At 40.0% G+C, this 24,457-nt stretch overlaps 2 protein-coding genes across 2 annotated transcripts; one reads left to right on the forward strand and one right to left on the reverse strand.

Annotated features, from left to right (window-relative positions):
- Window positions 1-1,591: 1,591 nt before the first annotated feature.
- pnkp (polynucleotide kinase 3'-phosphatase) lies at window positions 1,592-12,590 on the forward strand. Its single transcript, XM_079246200.1, has 17 exons — window positions 1,592-1,884; window positions 4,683-4,729; window positions 4,955-5,233; window positions 5,305-5,601; window positions 5,898-5,977; window positions 6,126-6,183; window positions 7,202-7,309; window positions 7,383-7,454; window positions 7,608-7,656; window positions 7,805-7,875; window positions 7,964-8,056; window positions 11,049-11,145; window positions 11,227-11,288; window positions 11,393-11,502; window positions 11,896-11,983; window positions 12,080-12,147; window positions 12,283-12,590. Exons 1-17 carry the CDS (start codon window positions 1,764-1,766, stop codon window positions 12,401-12,403), a joined length of 1,821 nt encoding a protein of 606 aa, XP_079102326.1. The 5' UTR covers window positions 1,592-1,763; the 3' UTR covers window positions 12,404-12,590.
- Window positions 12,591-13,623: 1,033 nt separating this feature from the next.
- Window positions 13,624-23,903, reverse strand: LOC306760618 (complement C2). Its single transcript, XM_079246558.1, has 19 exons — window positions 23,826-23,903; window positions 23,593-23,705; window positions 21,244-21,391; window positions 20,471-20,656; window positions 20,158-20,331; window positions 19,953-20,051; window positions 19,718-19,860; window positions 19,479-19,620; window positions 19,208-19,342; window positions 16,631-16,735; window positions 16,368-16,505; window positions 16,164-16,273; window positions 15,964-16,081; window positions 15,660-15,807; window positions 14,456-14,529; window positions 14,269-14,360; window positions 14,059-14,191; window positions 13,924-13,973; window positions 13,624-13,850 (listed from the first exon to the last, which is right to left on the reverse strand). The coding sequence occupies exons 1-19, from the start codon at window positions 23,875-23,877 to the stop codon at window positions 13,677-13,679; spliced, it is 2,334 nt and encodes a 777-aa protein (XP_079102684.1). The 5' UTR covers window positions 23,878-23,903; the 3' UTR covers window positions 13,624-13,676.
- Between the last annotated feature and the right edge of the window lie 554 nt (window positions 23,904-24,457).

Consider the following 24,457-nt stretch of genomic DNA (forward strand, 5'->3'; position numbering starts at 1 on the left):
CACTCAGCCCACCAAGACTCCAACCCCATAATAGAACTCGTGTACTTGCATATATGACTATTTCTATAATCAGGATAGATGCCACATCTTATTTAAAATCTATGACCCTGGAAACATACCTTCAGACCGCAACATGAAGCAAATGGCTACGATAATCTTAAAGTTACTGGAACACCAATTTGAGCAGATCAACATGACCGGGTCAGAAAATGTCGGATTATATTGTTATCAACCATTATGTCATCTTGAAATGTTTGTTTTGGTTTTTTTGGGGGGGTTTTTTGTCAATTATTCATGCCATTATCTGTGTTAGATGCGGTAATGGCAAAATTATTCCCATCTCCCTATCGTAAAGAATCTACCTTGGACCACGACAGTGATCCGGATCATCCCAAACATGTAATCACTTGATCCTGATTCCGTTTCTGACATGTCCTGAAAATTATTTCATTATTTGCCAAAAAGCCATATTCAACTCATCACTGTGAAATTTTTTAGAGAAATATCATTTTTTTAAGTTTTGACATTTTTAAACAATTTGATATGCCTCTGTGTTAAAAGTACTATACAAATAAAGTTTGATTTGATTTAAACTATCTGATTACTTTAGTTTGATGTTATTTAATAACAGAACAAAGCGGCTGCAGATGATGGGCTGGTGGTCAGGAAAGTATGAATGTATGAATGAAAGTATGATTTACTTAGGGCCCCAGACAGAGGAGTTGGTATCGAGCCAGTGTTCGTTTGGCCGCATATCTACCAAGTTTTATGGATCAGTTACACCAATAAATAAACTGTCGCACCAAAACCATATAAACATATACCCAGGTGTGCCCGAAGGCCCGTCTGTCTCCGCTTCTAACAGGGGTTTTTCCTAAAGTACTTCACAGACATAACTTGTTTACATCACATGAAGCACAAATAAATTTTATACAACTTTCTATAAGTAATTAACCAAAAAAAGAAAGTGATTACACATTAACTTATTATTGGTAACAAAAAGCCTCAATTGTCACGTCCCTTGAAAAAACACCATCGCATCATTTCCATTCAGACAATTAACGCGTATTTAAAAGCTGAAAGTTACTTAAAGTCTATAAAAATAAAGGTCTGAACCAACTACCATGTCTCTTTCATAAACCAGTAGGTTGTAACTTACACTTACAGAAGACAAACTGTAGTTTACTCTTTGGGTTCCTCGATTAATCTCTGCAATATAAACATACTGATTAATCTAATAAGGTTCAGGCGTTTCCGCATTACGTCTGACAGGGAGGACCAAAACATCGACTCCCTCACACGGGAAAAAAAAAAAAACTATTTACACTGAAGAAATTATGTCTTGTAAGAATAAACACAAGAATCTTGTTGATTAAAAATATTCAGACCTTATTCCACTTACCGGTACGTTTACGACTCATCAGCAACACAAAAGTACGAAAACAAAATAAAACACGCACACAACTTGTAAGCACGGCTCATTGCGGAACCTTAGCTGGGGACATGTTTGTCATCGAACATATTTCTCGGTTGAACCTCGCACACATTCCAAAATAAACTCCTCTGCAGATTTAGGAGCAAACACAAAATATTCTGGTTTTAATTAGCCATTAAAAGCGGAACATTTCCCCAGGTAAAATGTTTTATTAAGAGACGTGGCAGTTTCAGAACGTACGCAGGTTTTCTGTTATTATTCGCGCAGCTACATTTACCTCTTCAGCTGTCTGAAAATAGTTTGGAAACGTGTGAAAGCTGCTGCTGGGATGTGGTGCACGCTGTCCAGCGCGTCCGGAACCCGGGTTGGTCTGCAGGATGGACGGGCTGTGATTCTGGGCCGAGGTCCGGACACCGGGGTGGCCGACAAGAGATGCTCCAGGCACCAGGGTGAGGCGGACCGCTGCTCGTTCATGTGCTGCAATAATGCGCGTGATAAAGTTCCTCATGGCGAGAAACGTGAACTTTTAAATGGGATATATTGATAAATGGCACTTAACTAGGGGTGGGAACGTCGAATCGGAAATCGGGATTTTTTTTCTTCACAATTTTAAAATTGATTTTTTTTTTGTGTTAAAAAAAAAAAGATTTTTTTTTTCCCCAAATAATTAAAATGAACGCACTATAAATTTTTTGTCATTTTATTGTTTTTAATTGATCTTTTAACTTGTCTTTTTGGGCATTATAGCAGCAGAATGATGGTTTGGCTACTGCGTTGTGTTTTTTCCTCATTGAAATGAAGAAAAAAATTTTTTTTTAAATTTCTTTGTTGTTTTTAATCTACAAAAATCAGCAATATTGGAGAATTGTGAGAATCACAATTTAAATTGAAACGGCACCCAAAAAAATCGGGATTGAATTGGGACAAAAGCATATTGTCACAGTCCTAGGATTTACGTTACCTAATTTTATTTATTTATTTATTTGTCTACAGATTCACATTTTCTTCTTAGTGTCTGAAAAGGAGAAGCATAATTCCCTCCTTTCTCTGTATGTCATAAAATCCCCAAATTTCTTATTTCTCTTAGGAGTAATAAGTATTTTTCATTTAATAAACAGATCTATAATAGACTATAACACCCATCTTTATAACAGAAGGCAGCCTTTATATTTCACAATCGAAGATTTACACATACTAAATAATAGAGGTGGGAAAATCAAGTCAAAAAATCGGAAATCAGCATTTTTTTTTTCTTCACAATTTAAAAAAATCGATTTTTTTTTTTTTTTGTTAAAAAAATACTTTTTTTTTCAAATAAATAAAAAGAAATGCACTATAAATTTTTTGTCATTTTTATTGTTTTTTTTTTTTTTTTTTTTACTTGTCTTCTTGGGCATCATAGCAGCAGAATGATGTTATATCTACTGCATTGTTTTTTCCTCAATGAAATTAAGAAAAATGACAAGCAAAAAAAAGTTTTATTCATTTTTTTTGTTTGTTTTTAATCTACAAAAATCAGCGATATCGGAGAATTCTGAGAATCGCAATTTAAATCGAATCGGCACCCAAAAAATCGGAATTGAATCGAATCGGGACAAAAGCATATTGTCACACCCCTACTAAAAAGATTATTTTTTAGGAAAAGGTAAATAAATTAAAGAACTCTGCCTACTGTGTACGTTTTCTTTAAAACCTTTAACATCTTATCATTAACATGATAAAATATTCATATTGCAGCTTCTGCTATATTTAAAACGATTTTGCAAAGTGTGAAGTATCAAATGAGACTTGAAGGGCTTTAAAGTTTAGGCAAATTTTTCAGTCCTTTAGAATGTTTGGTTTTGTATCGTAAGAAGTGTGATTATTTATTCTACTTTCAACTTCTACATCTATATAGTTTATATTATGTAAATGTTCCCAAACCCAAAAAATAAGTCATTTTAACTTTCATTCATTATCTGAACCGCTTAGTTCGGTTAAGAGTTGCGGGGAAGCTGGAGCCTATCCCAGCAGTCTTTGGGCAAGAGGCAGGGTACACCCTGGACATGTCACCAGTTCATCGCAGGGCTAATTCTAACTTGTAATATGAAAAAAGAATTGGGTAAATACAAGCTCAAGCAAACAACGAAACACTAAAACTGTTTAACAGCAGCAGTGTGTGAGAGACTAAGTAAACGCCATGTTTAAGTTGTTTGTAAATCCTATTTTAGTTGCATTTTCTGTACATTTTTATTTTATTTATTTTTTTGTGCATGTTTGTTTGACGTTAGCCCTGTGATGGACTGGCGAGCTGTCCAGGGTGTACCCTGCCTTTCACCCAAAGATTGCTGGCTTCTCCGTGACCCTTCATTGGATTAAGCAGTTAGGAAAATGAATGAATGTTTGATGTTATCAGTCACTTATTTATGAAGATCCCCATTAGCGACTGAAACATTGGTGGCTATTCACTTACACTGTTGTGGAGGAGTTTCAAGCCTTCTTTAAAATGTTGCTTCAGTTCATTGAGTTTGGCAGGAATTTACTCATGCACACGTCTTTTAAGCCCCTGTCTGCAGTTTGATTGGGCCTTTGTTCCACCTTGACACTTTTTTTTCATTCATTCTGTTGTAGCTGTGCTGCTGTGCATGTTTTCATGCAGCTTTAGCTGTCTGACAGACCGCCTCACATCTGACTCTAGAATACTTTGTATACAGAGTAGTTCATGCTCAGTGATACAAGATATACAGGTCTATCACAAGTCCAAATCACCATCCCTCTACCACCGTGCTCCACAGTTAGCATGAAGCGTTTGTGCTCATAAGGTGCTCATGGTTTTCACCAAATGTGGTGCCGTACATTATTATTATGTCCACATTGGGCCAGTCTGTTCTGAAGTCATGTGTCGCCATGTTTACCTCGGACAGAACAGTCTTTCTCTTTGCTAACCATCCAAACAAGCCATTCTCGTGTAGCTTTTCTCTGACTGTGTTAGAGAACTTTAATATTTAACGTATTAACCAGTAGAGTCTGAGGGCTTTTCACAGTTTCTGTCTCATACAGTCTGTAAAGTGATGAACAGGTTGTTTAGAAATGACCTTTTAACCCTTCTCACATTGATGGGGCTCAAGAAGATCATTCCGGATGTCTTTCCTCCTTGACAGTGTGTTTAGGACAAAAGGCATTATATGTAAAACCTTGGAAACAAAAAAGGGTTTGCTTTTGTGTGTGTGTGTGTGTACACATTTTGATCCTCTTGTCTTTTCTTCAGTCAAGGTGGTGGCTTGTTATGCAGATCAGGATGTGGTTGTTACTCAGGTAAATAAGCATACATTTAATCTCATTGATATAATAAATCTCCCTGTGGAGCTACAGAAACACCATAACTGGGTGATGCTTGTCTCAAACAATAAACACATAATCAGTTATGTAACATCTGAACAGCTGATGTCGGCACACCTTTGTCTTTACCTGTAAAGCCATCCCCGGTTATCTTGTAGCTCGTAAACTAACTGTCCAAAGTCCACTTGTTTTCCTCCACAGCTGGGCCCCAATCCCAGTTTCCTGGATGGTGTGAAGCTGGGCCGTGGCCAGTCTGGTAAACTCACTCCCGGAGGTACTCTCTACCTGGTGGGGCAGAAGCACCCGTTCACCCTCAGCTTCTCTCTGAGCTCCAACGGATCAGCTTCGAGCATGGTTAGGACGAGGCTGAAAGCCACCGATAAAACAAAAACAGGAAAAAATGGGAAGGAAAAAGAAGCTCAAGTGAGTCCGACGCCCAAACGCAGCATAAAAGATTTCTTCGCCTCCTCTCCTGCAAAGGTAACATCATATATTATGTTTTTAACGTCACGATGTTCATAGCTTGAGCGTGAATGTTATTTTGTTTTTAGTCGTCTAAACGGCATCTGAGCCCAGAGAGACACAACCCCGACAGGAAGCGACAGAGAAGAGACGAAGAGGCTTTAGATCGAGGCATGAACGAGGAGGAGGAGGATGAGGAAGAGAGACTGGCTGAGGAAAAACTAAAGCGTCTGCAGGAGTTTGCAGAAAAGTCTTATACAGAGGAGACCAAAGGCGGCCAATCTTCTCCGTCTTCATCGTCAGCGAAGGCGTGTGTGAGGAGCAGCTGGCAGCAGATCGGCAACCTGCTGCTTTACACAGCTGCAGGTGTAAAAGCAAGCGACAAGGTGGAGACCGCTTTAAATAAACACCTAGAGAAGATTTAATATGTGATCGTACTGGGTTAGTCTATTACACATTGTCATCCAAGTCCAAAGTCTGACTTCTAACTCATCCTCAGACAGAATTATTAAGTTTAGTTCTTGTATGAATAATAGAAATAAATGTTTTCAGAATTAAAGAAACAGATAATCAAGTGATGGCTTGCGATTTTAATTACTTTCCCAAAATCCATCCCAATAATCTGATGCAGAACTACTTCAGGTGCTTAAGATTGAACAGTTTGTCTCTTTTCTGCCTTCAGATTGCTGGCTTTGACATTGATGGTTGTATCATCACCACCAAGTCTGGCAAAGTCTTCCCTACTGCACCGGATGACTGGAAGTAAGCTTGCTCTCATCTTTTCCACCTAACTACTGCCAGCTTAGACCTTTTTTCCCTTTTTTTTTTTTACAACAGAATTTCCATCTCTGTCTGTTATGTCCCTGAAACAGATGATTTGTTCTAATTGTCCTTGTGTTTAATTTAACAGGATCTTGTATCCGGAGATTCAGCCCAGGCTGGCCAGTTTGCTGAAGAAAGGTTACAAGGTGGGGAAGTGCAAGTCGGCTGCAGTTGTTAACATTTATACCCTCCTAACAGATTTTTGTTCATCTTTCTCAACTTTTTATTTTCTAATTTGTGATCATTTTGTCTGTATAATAATAATAATAATAATAATGATAATAATAATATAATAATAATTTTGTCTTTGCCAGGAGCAGTTTTTTATTTTTCAACATTTCTTTTTTTTTTCTTTTTAATAAACTGCCACAGTCACGTCTTTATCTTGTATATCTTGTTATGTTGTGTGAAATAATTTCCTTATTAATATCTAATCAGTATCTAAATAATCAGAAATGATTTAACATAAACACACCAACAAATCCCTCTTAAGGCTGACTGGTTGACCCATTGCCTGCTGGGGAAAACCCAGTTAAATCTGGTGGAATCCAGTAAAAATGTCAGATATTATTACTTTTCTTTATATGCTACTATTAAATAATTAATGATTTTAAATAGTAATGTTTGTGAGATTAAAATATGTAGTTTTAATGGAAGTCAAAGGACATTTTTTGACATAAAGGTCGTCAGAGGGAGTATCTGCCACTACATAAGAAATACAAATGCAATCAAATCAGTTTAGCAGCTAATCTTTGACTTATTCAGGACTTTCAGTCCCATCAAAGCCCGATCCCCTTGATATTTATTATATAAAATGATTTGTGCTTTCTTTGTGTTTTTTAAAATAAATTATTCATCATTTGAACAATTATACAGTCATTTTAAGGGTTGAAATACAAAAAATTAAACAGATATAATATTTGGTAGTTTTTAGGAGGTTTGACATTTTTATAAGGTGTGAAAAATATTACTGTATGATGGTGTTTTAGTAGTTTTATTTATCATGTACATTTTATGCCACAAAGGTAAAAAAGAGGGTTTTTAATATGAGGAGGGTGCAGGGTTTATTAATCTTCAGTAATTTGTTAGATTAAAGCCAGAGAAGTATAATAGTTTGACACATTCTGGAGGTGTTTTGCGGAGTTTTGTGGCCTCCTCTTCCAGGTGGTGTTCTTCACCAACCAGATGGGGATCGCTAAAGGCAAACTGAGACCAGAAGTCTTTAAGTCTAAAGTGGAGGACATCCTCACCACTCTGCAGCTGCCTGTGCAGGTTGGTGGTGTTGTACCGTTATCTCACACTGATTAGGATGTAAAGTTGAATCCCCTTATCGTCTGTGTTCCAGGTGTTTGTAGCAACCGGTCCTGGTGTTTACAGGAAACCAGTGATGGGAATGTGGAATCACCTGTGTGAGAAGGTGTGTAGAAATCCGTGGACACACACAACCAGGTGGTAGCTACACCTCAAGACGTTGCAATGATCGATTTACTGTCGTGTTGAGTCACAGAAACTGCTTTTGTCATCGTGTTTTCCAGTCTTGTGTACTGTTGTTTTCTTGTTTCCCGCTCAGGCTAATGATGGTGTGACCGTTGATAAGACCCAGAGTATTTATGTAGGCGGTAAGTGAGCTCTAGTTTGGATGTGATATGATGAAAAGTAAACTTAAAGTTCAGCTGTTGTTCACTTAACCCTTAAAGTAAACAACAGACAATCCTTAATGAGTCAAAACACAACATAAGCATAAGCAACTTCCCTCTCTGTGCTCAGATGCTGCAGGAAGGCCAGAAAACTGGGCTCCTGGTAAGAAAAAGAAGGACTTCTCCTGCAGTGATCGACTGGTAAAAGGCGAAATTCTTTCATCTTCTACATAAGTTGTCATTTTCTAGGTAAACTAAGCAGAAAGCTGTCTTTTATTTATCATTGTAGTTTGCTCTGAACATCGGGCTGCAGTTCCACACACCAGAGGAGTACTTTTTGGGCTGGAAGAGCGCCCCCTACAGTTTGCCTCAGTTTGATCCTGTGAGTTAAGAGTACACTTTCCTGATCCTGATCCTGGGTATGCCCTGCATGTTTGAGATGTGTCCCTCCTCCAGCATGCCTGATTCTAATGAATGCGCCATTATCAGGCTTATACAAAGCTTATTTTAGCTCCAAGCTCCTTCTATAGGCCTAATCACTGCAGGCTTAATTTACACCACAAGTAGAGAGATTGAGTGTGTGGGTTCATGACCTCGCAGTAAGATGTATAAAGGAGGAATTAGCTACATCACCCAGTCGGTAAACATTTCCTGGAAATGTCACAAGAGCTACAAACATCCTGTGCCAACTTACAAATAACAGCATGCAAAGTCCACAAATGCTTATCAGTCCCTCTCAATTCCACTCATTTAAAAACAGATTTAAATGAATTTGTAATAGTTAGTAATTATTTTTGTTGCAGTAGAACACAGAAAGTCAGAGATTTTAATATTTAAAGAAGAATAGGATTTCTAGAATTTCATGGCAGAAGAAACGTTGCGACGGGGGACACGGACGGCTGGAGGAACATTTAGCAAAAGAGGCCAGTAGCATAACTGTATACATAGAGAGCACCTTAGAGGCAGAGTCTCTCTGCAGTCTGGAAAAAAAAACCTGCTGCTACTATTTCTGGCACAAATTCGAGCTAACACTCCTCAATGTAAAAATGGCATCCAGGACATTTCCAGATCTGCTGAGTGAGAGTCGCAGAATATTTTGATGATGTTTTTTACTGCAGCTGATGAAAAATTTAAAGTCTTGTTCAACAATTTGTGGAGACTTTTTCATCGATTGTTGAATGTCTGACCGTGTCTTTTTTCATAAACTCTGCTTCTCTATAGCAGTGGTTCTCAGAGCGATGATAACCTGCATTGGCATCTGTGGCCCACATCCCCCATGTAACAACTGAGTGATTAAATGTGTGATGTGTGAAATGGGTCATCCTGCCACATCCTCTTAATGTAAAGCTGGAAAACTGTCAGAATCTTCATAAATAAAGAGGATAAAGTGATTTTTGGTGGTTCACAGTTGTGACCAGGCACCTAAATGCCCATTATCAACTTTTCACTGAGATAATGTAAAATTCAGATTTTTTATGTGACATGTTTACTAGGGGTTTGACAATATGCTTTTGTACCGATTTGATTTGATTTTGATTTCTGGGTACAGATTCGATTTAAATTGCAATCCTCACAATTCTTTGATATTGCTCATTTTTGTAGATTAAAAACAAAAAAAAAAGTATAAAACTCTTTTTGTTCATCATTTTTGCTAATTTCAATGAGAAAAAAACAACGCAGTAGCCAGACCATCATTCTGCTGCTATAATGCCAAAGAAGACAAGTAAAAAGATCAATAAAAATGTCAATAATTTAATGGTGCATTCATTTTATTCATTCATTCATTCATTCATTTTCTGAACTGCTTAATCCAATTCAGGGTCGCGGGTAAGCTGGAGCCTATCCCAGCTGGCTTTGGGCAACAGGCAGGGTACACCCTGGACAGCTCGCCAGTCCATCGCAGCATTCATTTTATTTATTTGAAAAAAATCTTCTTTTTTTTTTAACAAAAAAAAAAAATATATATATATATTTAAAATTGAGCAAAAAAAAAAAAAATCCCCCAATTTTTTTTTTTTTTATTCGACTTTCCCACCCCTAATATTTACTAACTTTGTTGTTTATATTAGACCTGTCAAGTAACAAATTTTTCCATATAATTAATTGTCTCAGAAATGATTGCGATAGGTGATAATATTGTGTCATTATTCTTGTCATTTTGAGACTATTTTCAACTAAAATAACAATTATGCCATAATAATGCAAATACACCCTTTCAAAAATCGACATACTTTAATTTCTAAATAACATTTAGCTCGATGTGCAGACTAGTTTATGCTCATCCAATCTCCAGTCTGCTAAAACAGATCAGGATTTCTCCTGGGGTTTTGGCAATATGGTAATCTGGAACGTACGGTCTCTAAATATTGTATTGTATTTGATAAATCTATTAGTTAATATTATATTAAAACAAATGTGGAACTTGCTTACTCTTTCACTTTGGGTTAGACATTGAACGAGAGAGAGAGAGAGAGAGAGAGAAAAAAAAGACAAATGAAAATTTTTGCATCCAGCAAACTTATTGCGCACATTTTTGTTATCGTGCGATTAATTGACCCATTGCTTATTGCGACGGGTCTAGTTAATATTTTAAAAAATTTTTAGCATCAAATTTCGCAGATCTTTCTTTGCATTAATGGTTTAATTTTGCGAGCCCTGTTAAAATTTCCTCATTTATTTGATGAGTGAAGGCTATTTCTTTCTTCTCTTTTTTCTTACAATTATCTGATGACCCCTTGAAATGATCTCCTGACCCCAGTTTAAGAACCTCTGCGTTAAAGTGCTTTTTTCATACCCCATTATTTTACTGACGTTTTGCGGATTAACCAAATTAATTGCAACGTGTTTCTCAGCATGTTTTTCAACTTGTTGTTGCCTACGTCCTAATTTTTCTTCTTTTAGGGTTAAGCTAATATTTCCAGTGAAGTTGTAAAATCCTGGCTTACTTGTTTGTTTTTTTGATTGACAGATACCTGATATGCTGCTGCAAGAAGCCAGAGTGTAGCACAACCGCTGTATTTAGCTGGCTAACAGCTTTAGCCTGCCTAGCTTCATTAGCTATTTAGCACCGTTAGCTCAGGGTTAGCTTGGTTAGCTTATAGCTACATGCGTGTCGGAGTTTGATAAATATAAATAATCCACAGCCACGCTCACAGTCCCCCTCTCAGCTCTACCTCTTTGCCCATTTTTGTATCCTCCGATAGTGACAGCATGTAACGCTGCCAAGATGGTGACAATAGATACCGCCTCATGAGCTTCATTTAAACTTTTCAGAAACCTAAAGACTTTGTCCATCTTTTATACGGCCTATGCGTAGAATACATTTTCTGGTGTGTGTGTGTTTTTTAAATAATCCTCTGATTCTGAATTACCAGAGGAAGCTTGACTCCACCGCCAGGCTGTACGACCCACCATCCGCCTCTCTCACCTGCAGTGAGACTGAAGTCATTGTTGCCGTGGGTTACCCAGCATGTAAGGGAAACGCTTTGTCACCTTTAAGGTCTTGCTTTCCATCATCAGCTGTCTGATCTTGACTCCTTTTTTTCTCGACAGCTGGTAAATCCACCTTCTTCCACACCCACATTATTCCAAAAGGCTACGTCTATGTAAACAGGGTGAGTGGATTTTACTGGAACACACCTCCATCATCTGGATAAACCACCTGTAAAAGTTTTTCCTTGTAATTTTTTTTACATCGAACCTGTTGTTTCTGCATCAGGACACCCTCGGCTCCTGGCAGGCCTGTGTGTCAGCATGTGAGCGTGCTCTGAGGGAGGGCCGCAGCGTCGCTGTAGATAACACCAACCCTGATCTAGAGTCCCGTAAACGGTAGATATAAATGAAGCAGTGCTACCTGCTGTTTTATTGTACTAATGCACTCACAGTCCACCCCACCGGCTACACCTTTATGCACAAAGGCTTCATAAGGATGAATCATGCATGGATGGAAACGATCACACCCAGACTTGTGAGTGTATTTGCAAGCAGGGTGGAGAAGGCCGGTGTGTTTTTACTTTAAACTCTAATCTAAGTCACTTTTTGGTGTTGGCTCAGTTTGATAGATTACCTCATGTTGTTTGATGGACAGTAATAAAAGTAATTTCAAGAACTAAAGAGATCCAGGAACTCATAAAAATTATTTATAGTCCCTCAGATTCATTTGATAAGTCATAAAATCCTGTATCATAGTTGGCAAGTCTCTTTTAAAACTGTATTTTTCAGATATGTGGACGTGGCCAAGGCAGCAGGAGTATCTTGTCGTTGTTTCCACTTCTCGGCCTCTCTGGAACAAGCCAAGCACAACAACAGAGTATGACTCACCTCTCCACACAGCCCTCTTTGCTCATGACTGAGTTATTATCCTGATGACTGACGGTTTTCTGGTTTTCAATGTTGTCGTTCTCAGTTCCGCGAGATGGTTCCGTCCGACAGTAAACATGCAAAGGTCAATGACATGGTTTTCCACAGCTACAAGTAAGTGAATAACTCTGTAATGGTAAATACAACCGATTCCTGAAGTCTGATCCTGTTTGTTCTGATCCCTGAAGGTGAAAACTCTTCAGAGGAATTTATCTCACCATGAACTAAATGCCGTTTCTCTGTGGACAGGAAACACTTTGTGGCTCCCGCTCTGTCTGAAGGGTTCTCCGAGATCCTCCAGATTCACTTTGTTCCAGACTTCAAAGACAGCCAGTCTGAAACTCTGTTCAGACAGTTCTCTGAAGGCTGATTGGACACCTTTTACTTTTCTGACAAAGATTTGCCGTTTTTAATGTCTAACTGACATTAATCACCATGACAACAGTAAAGTTAATTAGACTTGTAGCTGAGAAGCATGTCATTTATTCTGACTGTGTTACAGGAAAGAGTTCAGCTTTGAAATAAACGGAAATAAAGTGGTCTGATAAGCTATGCTGTGTACATATTGAGTATAGAGAAAAATTAGTAATTTTGCATGTTTTTTTTTTCTCAAAAATCCCCTTTATTGCTTCACTCTGCCTCAGTCAGAATCATAATTCAAAATGGACAATAAAGCTTTGAAATCTGGTTATTATTACTGCTCATGACTTGCCACAAATCTAATATTTGTCTGCATCCACTGAAAAAAAAAGTTATAAAATACCAGCATGAGCCCTGAATGGAAACTGACAGGCTTGTGGGAGATCAATTCAGTTCAATTCATTCATTATCCAAATGTTTCAGTCCTTTAAAATGTTTTGTTTTGTATTGTAAGAAGTGTGATTATTTATTCTACTTTCAACTTCTACATCTATATAGTTTATATTATGTAAAAGTGCCCAAACCCAGAAAATAAGTAAGTCTAACTTTCATTCATTCATTCATTATCTGAACTGCTTAGTCTGATTAAGGATTGTGTAGAAGCTGGAAGCTATCCCAGCAGTCTTTGGGCGCGACGCAGGGTACACCCTGGACAGATTGCCAGTCCATCATAGGGAGAGATCAATTCAATTAAAATTGAATCAGCTTAATTTGCATAGCGCCACTTCACAACAATGTTGTCTCAGAGCACTTTACAGACTTATCCATTCAAGCTAATTCATAATAAATAGACTAGCTTATAGAAACCAACTGATTGCATTGAATGTTGACTTTGATCCAATCCCCCATCCTGAGCATGCATGCGGCGACAGTGGGAAGGGAAAAACTCCCTTTTAACAGGAAAGAAAAACCTCCAGCAGAACCCGGCTCAGGGAGGACAGCCATCTGCCTTGACTGGTTGGGGTGTAGCAGACAGGAAAGACAGATTAACATGTACAGCAGCTTTTATTCTGGAAGACCTGCAGAAAGCAACTTGAGTAAAAGAGTAGAAAGTTCACAGTTTTGCACTCTATTTGCCAGTGATTGTGAAAAGAGGAAAGAAAATAACACTGATTTACAAGAATGGCTTTAACAAGAAATAGAAAAGTCATCATCTTTGCATTAGCATTGTTGAAACTGGCATCAGACCAGTCATTATCCTTCAGGCTGATTCTGGACCTGCTCTAGATCTCAGGCAGGAACTGGATCTCTGCACCCAGCTGCTCTTTCAGCCACTGCATTATCTTGAAGAGGTCGATGTGAAAGTCTCGAGCATCTGGAGGAGGCCTGCTGCTGCTGTATGACCCACGAGCAGATAGTTCACATGTGTCTACGATACCCCAGCTCACGACTCCCACCTGAGGAGGAAAATAGGAGACCGTTCAGAGTCAGACTGCAAAGATCTTTGAAGTAGAAAGAAACAAAACAGACCTGGAAGTAGCGCTTTCTTTTCTGCAGAAACAAGGGTCCACCAGAGTCTCCTATAAACACAAACACGTTACCGTTAAAGGAATCACGGATATATCAGCTGACATGGTCGCTGTTCAGTACAGGCAGAGTGCAGACCTTTGCATGTGATGGTGTCCTGGTAGCCCTCAGTGCCTCCAGTGCAGAGGAATCTTTCAGGTACAAACTCCTCCAAAGTCACGTCTGTGGGCTGTTTCAGTATTTTCCTGGCCTTTTCCACACAGGCGGGCCTCTGCAGTCAGACATAACAAACTGAAACACTGTGTGTACTTGCTCCCTCATCACTGATCGACATGAGCAATGCCTCACCAGAGTTTGTGTGTGAATGTGTGTCGTTTTACGTTCCTCCTTCTTGTGGGTGAAAAAGGCAGGAGTCTTCTCATAGGCTAGTAGTTCCTTTCCTGTTCACATGCATTGATTTAACTCAGTGAAAGATCAAGAAGTACTGATGTTTGCTCAGGAAAAATAAGTTCTTATCTTGTCAAAAGTCACCTACTGTGGTCCTCACAAGTAGAGTTGATTCTCCTCATGGCTCGTGAGGCTGGTATGGTGCACGGTAGGCAGATGGGTCTGTTGGACAGCCGTCAGTAAACACACCAAAAGAAATGAGGCAGGAAACTACAAGGAAACACAGCGGCTACTTGCACTCTTATGACTAAACTTGTTGCTAACATTGCTTTTCAGTCAGACATGACGCTGAGTAGAGATGTGTCGTTCATGAACGAGCCGGCTCTAAGACTCGATTCTTGTAGGGAACCAGAACAATTGACTCCTGTTGAAAAGAGCTGACTCTTTAGAAGAGGCAGGACTTTATGTTGATGGGCACACTCTGTGCTTAATCCTGTAAGAGTAAAGACTGGGATCATATTATGTAAAGACAGAAAGGCCTTTTAGAAGGCAGGCGGTGTGGTACGAACCAGGTTACAGAGAGACCTGGAAGCCAGCTTTTAAACAACATATGCATCGGGGGAAAAAATTGAAATATTAGGGAAATTTAAGTGTCATAATGTTCAGATTTTGCCGTTTATTTACTTGGTTTGCTTGATGTGGACCTGTATTCAGTTGTTTGTTTAAAGGTTTGATTAAAGTATGAAAATAAATATTTTCTATTAAAAAATGCACAAAAATAAAGCTCTTATGATAAAAGAAGACAAGAAATTTCATACCAAAAAAATAAATCACTTCATCCATCCATCCATTTTCTTAACCACTTAGTCCATATAAGGGTCCCAAGGAAGCTGAAGCCTATCTCAGCAATCAATGGGTGAGACGCAGGTACACCCTGGACATGTCGCCAGTCCATCACAGCATCACACAGAGAGAGAAACAACCACTCACACCCACTCCTAGGGACAAATTAGGGTAACTAATTAACCTAACATGCATGTGTTTTGACAGGAGGAAGCCGAAGAGAACCCACGCATACACGGGGAGAACATGCAAATTCCACACAGAAAGGCCACTGTTTGAACCTCCCCGAACCTTCTTGCTCTGAGGCCACAGTACCAACCACTACGCCACTGTACAGCCCAGTAATCACTCATAATTTATATAGATAAATAAAATAGAAGCTCTAAGTGATACTAAACAGAAAGCCATTTGTAAACCAACAGAGATTCTTTTTAAGGAGCTGAGTTAAAAGAGTCAAATCTTTGATTCCCATCGATATTTAAGAGCCTTTTTCTGTTGTCATGTCTTACCTGGCTGTCCAGGATAGCGGGATGCCGGCGTTGGTCCGAACCAGAGCCACATCATAGTCGTAGAATTCAGACACATTTCTCTGACTTAGCGCTCTGACGTTGTAATTTGAGTGTATGATCACTTTGCTGACAGGAACTCTCCCCCCACCTAAAAACCAGAAGACAGCTGATGGATGGGTATAAAATATGAATCACAGACTGGTTTCAGAAATTAAACTGGACTGGTACACAGTTATAATGGAGTCCTCGGCTCTTGACTCTAATTATATTTTCCATTTTAAATTATGGTGATTACAACACTAACCGTGCTCTATAGACAGCTCTTCTGGGACTCTGCTGTTGGTGAAGCAGTGAGCAGCTGTTAAAACCCAGTTCTGGCTTAAAATGGATCCTGAGCAGTACTTATTGGGTCCCCATTCAGGCTGCAGAGGAGGACAAAACCGAGTGACAACTAACCGACTTTAAATGGCCATGATGCTTTCAGAGAGTGTGTGATGCTCTTACTGATGCCAGAGTCACATGCCAGGGCTTGGTGTAGGCTTTTACTGAAGCCATCTGCAGTTCCTTCGAGATGTCTTCCTGAGCTATCCCACACATTGTCACACTCTGATCACCTGTATTCACAGCCAATGGACACTTTTTTCATTTAGGTCTGCTATGAAAAAGATGTTTTTTGTGGTTTTGAAATGAATGGACGCGGCTACTCACTAATGATGCTGTTGAACACATCTCCCAGAGTATGGAAATCTTTCAGAATGAAGAGATGCTGCTCATCAGTTTTCTTTGAGGCCAGAGAGTTCAGCTCCTCTCTCTTCACTTTCTCTCCAACACCAAACACGTAGACATCTGGAAAACACACACACACACACACACACACACACACACACACACACACACACACGCACACACCGCTTAACTCTGAAAAACTAACATTCACTTGTGTAAATATTTTAGATTGGTTCATGTGATACCTAGCATTTTCTCGTTTGTGTTATCGTGGGGTTTGCTGTTGTAGCCGAGTGAATGCCGGATCTGGGCCAGAGCAGACTCAGGGTTCCTGCCTGTGTTGGAGTAACCTGAAGCGAGAAGGATTTTAGGAGAGAATTAATGCTGATTTTAAGGCAAGGCAAGTTTTCTTATATGGTACGTGTCATGTACAATAATTCGAAGTGCTCCAGATGAAACATCAACAGCATAACAGGGTCTGCAAATCAGTGTAAGATTATAACTTAATGAAAACGATTAAAAGCAAACATCAGTTCAAATTCGTTAAAAGTTACCGAGCAGATTTCATGAGAAATGTGACTCTGGTCCGGAGTCTGGTCCGGAGTCTGGTCCGGACTCTGGTCCGGACTCTGGTCTGGAGTCTGGTCTGGAGTCTGGTCAGGACTCTGGCCTGGATTCTTGTCCGGACTCTGGTCAGGACTCTGGTCTGGAGTCTGGTCTGGAGTCTGGTCAGGACTCTGGCCTGGATTCTGGTCTGGATTCTTGTCCGGACTCTGGTCAGGACTCTGGTCTGGATTCTGGTCTGGATTCTGGTCCGGACTCTGGTTTGGAGTCTGGTCCAGACTCTGGTCTGGATTCTGATCTGGATTCTGATCTGGATTCTGGTCTGGACTCTTGCCCGAACTCCGGTCTGGATTCTGGTCTGGACTCTTGCCCGGACTCTGGTCTGGATTCTGATCTGGATTCTGATCTGGAGTCTGGTCTGGAGTCTGGTCTGGATTCTGATCCAGACTCTGGTCCGGAATCTGGTCTGGATTCTGGTCTGGAGTCTGGTCTGGTGTCTGGTCTGGATTCTGATCTGGACTCTGGTCTGGATTCTGGTCTGGACTCTTGCCCGGACTCTGGTCTGGATTCTGGTCTGGACTCTTGCCTGGACTCTGGTCTGGATTCTGGTCTGGAGTCTGGTTGGAGTCTGGTCCAGACTCTGGTCCGGATTCTGGTCTGGACACTGTTCTGGACTCTTGTCCGGACTCTGGTCTGGATTTTGGTCTGGACTCTAATCTAGGTTCTGGTCTGGATTCTGGTCTGAACTCTGGTCTGGAGTCTGGTCAGGAGTCTGGTCAGGAGTCTGGTCTGGACTCTGGTCTGTACTCTTATCCAAACTCTGGTCTGGATTCGGATCCAGACTCTGGTCCGGAATCTGGTCTGGATTCTGTTCTGGAACTTGCCCGGACTCTGGTCTGGATTCTGATCCAGACTCTGGTCCGGACTCTGGTCTGGATTCTGGTCTGGAGTCTGGTCTGGAGTCTGATCCAGACTCTGGTCAGGACTAGAATCCTGAGCTCTGCTTAGTTTATATTCTCTGAACAAATCACAGATGTATTCTGGCTGTGAAAAAAAAAAACATTCTAAAGGTTTTTATAATCTATCCTGTGACTGACTGGAAACCAGTATAAACATGTTAAAACCAGTGTGATGTGTTCAGACCTCTTAGTTCTACTTAAAGCTCTTTCAGCAGCATCTGGATAAGCTCCAGATGTTTACTGCTCTTTTAGGAAGTCCTGGTAAAACACTCCTACAGTAATCCCACTTAGAGGTGGTAATTCCTGGTCCAGAAAAGTCCTGCCATGTTTTGGATCTACCTGGACGTTTAGAACAGGTGTTTTCACTAACAGGCTCCTTTACCTGGAAAATAAACTCTGCTCATTAAATTCAGCTGGTTTGGTGACTGGTCGGAACAGGACTTTTACTTTCTGGACCAGGAATTTCCACCACTGATCCAACTAGAGACGAAAGCATGGAGGAGTTTCTCCTGGCCTTCCTGAGAGACTAATCTTCATTCTGTTCATGTTTCTGACGGTAAAAAGCTTCTTCGTGAAGCCTTTATGTGGCTGCTGGAAGTCAGATCTGAGTTTATTAACCCTTTATCGGGGAAATGACCACATCTGATCACTTCACTGGACATACAAAATATCTTTGCGTGATCGTCCTTGAAACCATAGAACCACGCTAAGTTCTCCACACCAGTCGTCAAGCTTCAGGTTACATTCCAGCGACTTCCATGAGATCTGCCTTCAGGATTAAATTATAAAAATTTCTTAAAAATAACCACTGACTACTTTCTAACTTTTATTTTAGAAAAAGGGTTTTCAGATTTTAATTTCTGATACTATAAAAACACTCTTTTCGATTGTTAAAAATGTAACTTTCCAAGTTTCTCATTAAGTGCCTGATAAAGGGTTAAAACTGCAAGGTTACAGACTTGGTCGGTGGTTTTAAGTGCCCGAGTCTCCAGGTGTTTACCTTTACCAATGCTGACCCTCTTCTCTTTGCTACAAAACAGACAAAATCTCAGTATTTTCTCTTTATTTAACTGTAGAAAAATCTCTCTCATCCAGGCGTTTACTTGCTTCAGACACTGACACAGTAAGTCTGTCAAGCTGCAGGTGACAAAGACTAATGTATCGTCTGCATAACTGTGATGTTAAAGTTCTGCCATTTTGAGCTAGAAGAAGCAAAAAAAAAAAAAAAAAAAAAAAGCATTTCAGTGCAACTTCTTATAAACAAAGCGATTTGTGCAGGTGCTTGTGAGAATCTTTTACCATCTGTTTCTATGATGATGATGTTCTGAGTCTCATTGAAACGGTTCTTTGCACTGTTTTCCTTTAACATGCCAATCCTCTCATAGACATTGTGCAGCGCGGAGTACAGGTTGGTGCCTGTCTTACGGCCATGACCTGCAGAGAATAGAAATAAAAACACATGTTTGACACACTGGATTATCATAAACTGCATCTTTTCAGGCCTGATGGTTGAGTTTCCATAAATGATAAAGTCATTTAATTGATAAAAGACACACAAGACAAGACCTACTGTGGTAGTTAAACTCCATGAGGAGGTCCACGACATCATCGGCATCGCCGCTGAGATCAGTTTGCATGATGTCTACAATGACTTTAACCTCGCTGGCGAATGACAAGACGTGGAAATTCAGCTGCACGTCGTAGCTGTCCAGCTGGAGAGGCGATGCAGACATAAAACACTTCAAGAAGAAGGCACAAAGTGACCAACCAAAGTGAAGAAATGTTTAATATTTCTCTTTTAGCGCCGACCTTTCTGATCAGAGCAACAGTGGCGTTCCTGGACACGTCAAACTCCTCCTTCCGAATGCTTCCTGATGTGTCCAGTAAAATGTAGATGTTCATTTGACTGACTTCAGCCACACGGAAGGTCCGGCCAAAAGAAAAGTCTTCCCCTTCATCAACACACAAAGCAGACTTTTTCCATCTCGCAGCTGATTTATGAGCATCATCTCCAAACAGCTGAAATGTCCCGCTCTGTACCCACTTTTCTTTTTGGAGTCTGGAGAGAATACATCCATCACTCCTGCCAGTGATCCTGCCAAGGCTGCAGTCACAAAGCTGGGGGAGTCAAACGTATTTGGACCTTAAATAAAGCAGAAAAAAAAGCAATAAACAACTTGTAATGGTGATAAAATCAGAGAAAACTATTCAGTCAGTTCTATTATTTCTGTAGCGAAGAGGAGAATCACCTTGGCACCGCGGTGTTGAGCCACTCCACTCCCTGTTCTCCATGCAAACCCTTTCAGCCGACCCGAGTAGATTCAGGCCAGTCTGGCAGCGATAAGTCACCTTCTCTCCTCTGTGAAACCGGCCAGCTGACCTCTCGGCCCCCGGTGGAATCCCAGGGTCATCACAGTCATCAGCTGCATTAAAACAAATCCATTAATACACTTTAAATGATGAAAGCGGATCTTCTCTTCTTTGTTTCCTACTTCAGATGGATAAATAGCCATTAACATGATAAATGATCAGTCTGAAGCATCCTTTGAAATGTTTCCTCACCGTGATTATCACAGATTGGAGTGTCTCCAGTCCATGCTCCAGAAAGAGTGCAGTTTCTGTGTGCTGATCCGTGCAGGGTGAAGCCTTGCTGGCAGGAGAAGCTCTGCGTGGTGTTCACGCGGAACCACTGGTTTCTGGGCCAAAGGTTGCCGTTATCCAGCTGCAGCTGAGCCGGACACAACACATCTGAGCGCAGCAGGGAGAGGGAAGTTCAGAAGAGGTTCTGCTCTTTGCTCTTGTAGTTATGGGTAGTCTAGGTAACCTTTACTTATGTAGCAATGGGGATGTTACCTGATGCACTGATAGGTACCTCGCTCCATTTCTCAAATATATTAATGTATAAATATATGCCAATATTGTCGTCTCTAACTTATTTCTCCTTCTTTCTGCAGGTCTTCCTGATTAAGTGCAGTTGTACATGTTGTTCTGTCTTTCCTGTCCTCTCCACCCCAACCAGCCGAGGCAGATGGCTGCCCTCCCTGAGCCGGGCTCTGCCGGAGGTTTTCTTCCTGTTAAAGGGGAGTTTTTTCCTTCCCACTGTCGCCGCGTGCATGCTCAGGATGGGGGATTGGATCCAAGTCATGACTCGATGCAATCAGTTGGTTTCTATTATAGGATATGTATGAATTGACTCAAAATGATGTGTATGTAAAGTGCGCTGTGACAACATTGTTGTGAAGTGGCGCTATACAAATAAAGTTGAATTGAATTGAAAGAGGATGACACAGCAGAGACAAGGATGGAAGGCCTGTTGCAAAATAAATAAAAATGACCTTTGCATGTGGCTCTGAAGACAGGTCTGCCATTCGATGATGTCATGGGGGACCACTCTCCATCAGCGCCACAGACCCTGTAGCGGACTGGGAATGGATACTGCGCTGGGCCACAGTGATATGTCAGCACACTGCCCTTCAACCCTCCCTGCAGAGGAAGTACTGGGTTACTTTTGCTATGATAAGTAATCATGCGGTGTTCTAGTGAAGAGATGCTGAAGCAGAGGTGTCAAATATAAGGTCTCGGAGGTCCATCAGGAGAATTGCATAGTAAACATTAACTACACACCTTTATTACAAGTAACTGCAATTCTCATTTAGTCCACCGTAGGTTTTGTTTTTTTATGTTTGTGTATAAAACATTTACAAGGCAAGATGAGATAGTTTACAGGATTACTACACACATCTGGAGATGTTTGTACATCTAAATAATTACAATATGTTGACAGATAATTATTTATTGCTTTATAGGATCCCCATTATTTGTGTCCAAAGTGGGATGAGATAGTCTTCCCGGGGTCCATACAAAAAGACAGAAAAAAAAAAAAAACAAAAGCAAAAAAAAATACACTAGACACAAACAGAAATTACAATAATAACCTACAAAGAATGAACTGTTGCAGAAATCCTTAACATCAGAAATTATTCACTCTGCATTCAAACAATAAATGTATCCATTCCCCACTCCCAAATTTAAACAGTGCATTCTCAGATGATACTTGAAAGATACTTTGCTATTCAGTTCATCGGTTTACTGTCCAATGGACAGATATTCCAATAATCAATAGCGCCATAAACAACTGTTCTCCTTAAGACATCTAAATTTGGTGCAGTGACATCATTTGGCCATCATCTGCTGACTTTGTAAAATGAGAACGAACCTGACGCACATGTCAATCAATCAATCAAACTTTATTTATGAGGTGCTTTTCCAACATAAAATATGAGACTCAAAGTGCTTTACAGTTTAAAATAAGACAGAAAGGAAACACACACACACACACAGACACATCATATAAAAGACACTTCCAACTCCTTTTAAATATGGATTGGTAGTGGAAACCCCATCACAGGAGAAGTCTGTACGATGAAGGGTCGCAGGGAAGCTGGAGCCCATCCCAGCAGTCTTAGGGCGAAAGGCAGGGTTAGGGTTATATATATATATATATATATATATATATATATATGTATGTATGTATGTATGTATGTATATATAAATGAAAATAAACAACTAAAAAAATGAAAACAGATTAACTTAACCAATTAAAACTTAGGCCAAACTAAAAAGGTGGGTTTTGAGCCTGCTGTCTGCACCCCTGAGTTCCACAGATGAGGGTCATACCACTGGAATGACGCCTCATCGTGGATATGTGTCCTGACTTTGGGAATCAGTAAAAGCCTGCTGCTAGAGGAGAGCAGGGATCGTGATGGCTCGTAGGGTAAAAGCAGTTCTGAGAGATAAGAGGGTCCGAGACCATTAAGACATTTAAAAACCATTAAAAGAACCTTAAAGTCGATCCCGAATCACACTGGGAGCCGATGCAGTGGTCTGAAGTTTTATATGATTGTGCATATGACAAGGTGGTGATATAAGAAAGCAGGTTGAAAATGAAAGCAGCATGTTCTCTGCAGTTAACCATGAGAGCCGACGATGCATACTGATGGTGTTTGTTCTTATGGGACAACGTACTACTAACCTGGACTACTTGTAATTTCTTTACTTGGCCTTTAGAAGCAGATAACCATAAAGGTGGACGATAATCCTCACATTTAGTTTATAATATGAAATTCTGTATTTTTCAGTGTCAGGTATCTGTGATTGGAGGTTTTGGTCCCATAATTTGCAGGAAGTAATTCACATGTAAATGATCAACTGAGGCAAAATGTTGTTAAAATTGCTATTTTTTTTAAACAAACATCAGGTTGTTCGATAATATGTTTTGTAAAAGGATAATTAATTAAATGTGAAGACCTGAAATGTCTTTCAGTAAAACTAAGAGAAAGATCTGCAGAGTTTTTATGGATTATCATGCTGTTATTTTACTTTAGATCAAATAGTATAGAGTGTAACAAACCTGTGCTAGTTTCATTTTCCTGCCCGCTCCTTCCTTTTTTCTCTCTTTACTATGAATTAACCTTCATAATGAGTGTTTTAATTGTCTGTTTTAACAGCTGTTTTAGAATATCAAATATTTCTTTATTATGACTTTTTGTTTTGACATCATTTCCAAATTATGACTCAATACATAAGAATTTATAAATAGGAATTAATATGTGCATATATATGTAATATCTGATGTGCAGCTCTGTGTAAAACGTGATGCTATTTGCTGGAAATGGGAAATTCACCTGTGAATAGCTGACATGTCCGTTTTTGATGCTTTCTGTGGTCGAGCAGTTCAGAGGCTGTTGATCCTCGTATGCTTCATCCTTGTAATCGTAGCCGTAGTCCTGCAGAAGCACTGCAGTGCAAAGGGTATGTGTGCACATGATTAGCACATTTCTCTGTACACAAGCAGCATTATTGCATAAAACCATGTAAATTTAACTAAATCAAGCTGACTAAACACTGAAAGGCTTACCCGCTTGAATATAGATGGAGAATAGTGTCCACAATGCAGACTTTGCAAACATGGCCAGACTGGTTTTTTGTCTGAACGTTGCAGAAATCACAGCAGGAGTGTCTGAATCGACCTGCGACCAGCTGTTTTATTTGCTGAATGATAACCCCCCCCCCATCCAACGCAGCATCAAACAGGAAAAGACATTAAGCAACATAGGAAGTGAACACAGATTTATGCTCACATATTCTTTTTCTTTTTTTCTACTACCTCTTTCCCACAGTTCAGGATTCTGGGAAATCATGTATCTTAAGTCAGAGACTTAAAATATTAAGCTGAGATGGTCTCCGCATCCCTAACTTCACAACAAGTTTGTGAACTGAAATCTTCAAGCTACTTTCTTACTGGTCTTCTCTCACATGTAACCCAACAACAGAAAATCAACTATACTATGACCAGTGGCGGATTCAAGAGATTTGGGGCCCCAGGCAATAGCAGGCATGGGGCCCGATGGTAAATATTGCACTTTCTACTCCACTACTGTATATTATCTGCGTTGCTAACAAACAGCCAGTGTAAAAGTCTCTTTGCTGACTGAGAGAACCGTGTATAATGACAGAGAAGTGTTGCTTCACTCGATGGTACGAACTAAT

Source organism: Telmatherina bonti (genome assembly GCF_933228915.1).
Source record: "Telmatherina bonti genome assembly, chromosome: 9".
In the NCBI taxonomy this organism is placed as follows: domain Eukaryota; kingdom Metazoa; phylum Chordata; class Actinopteri; order Atheriniformes; family Telmatherinidae; genus Telmatherina; species Telmatherina bonti.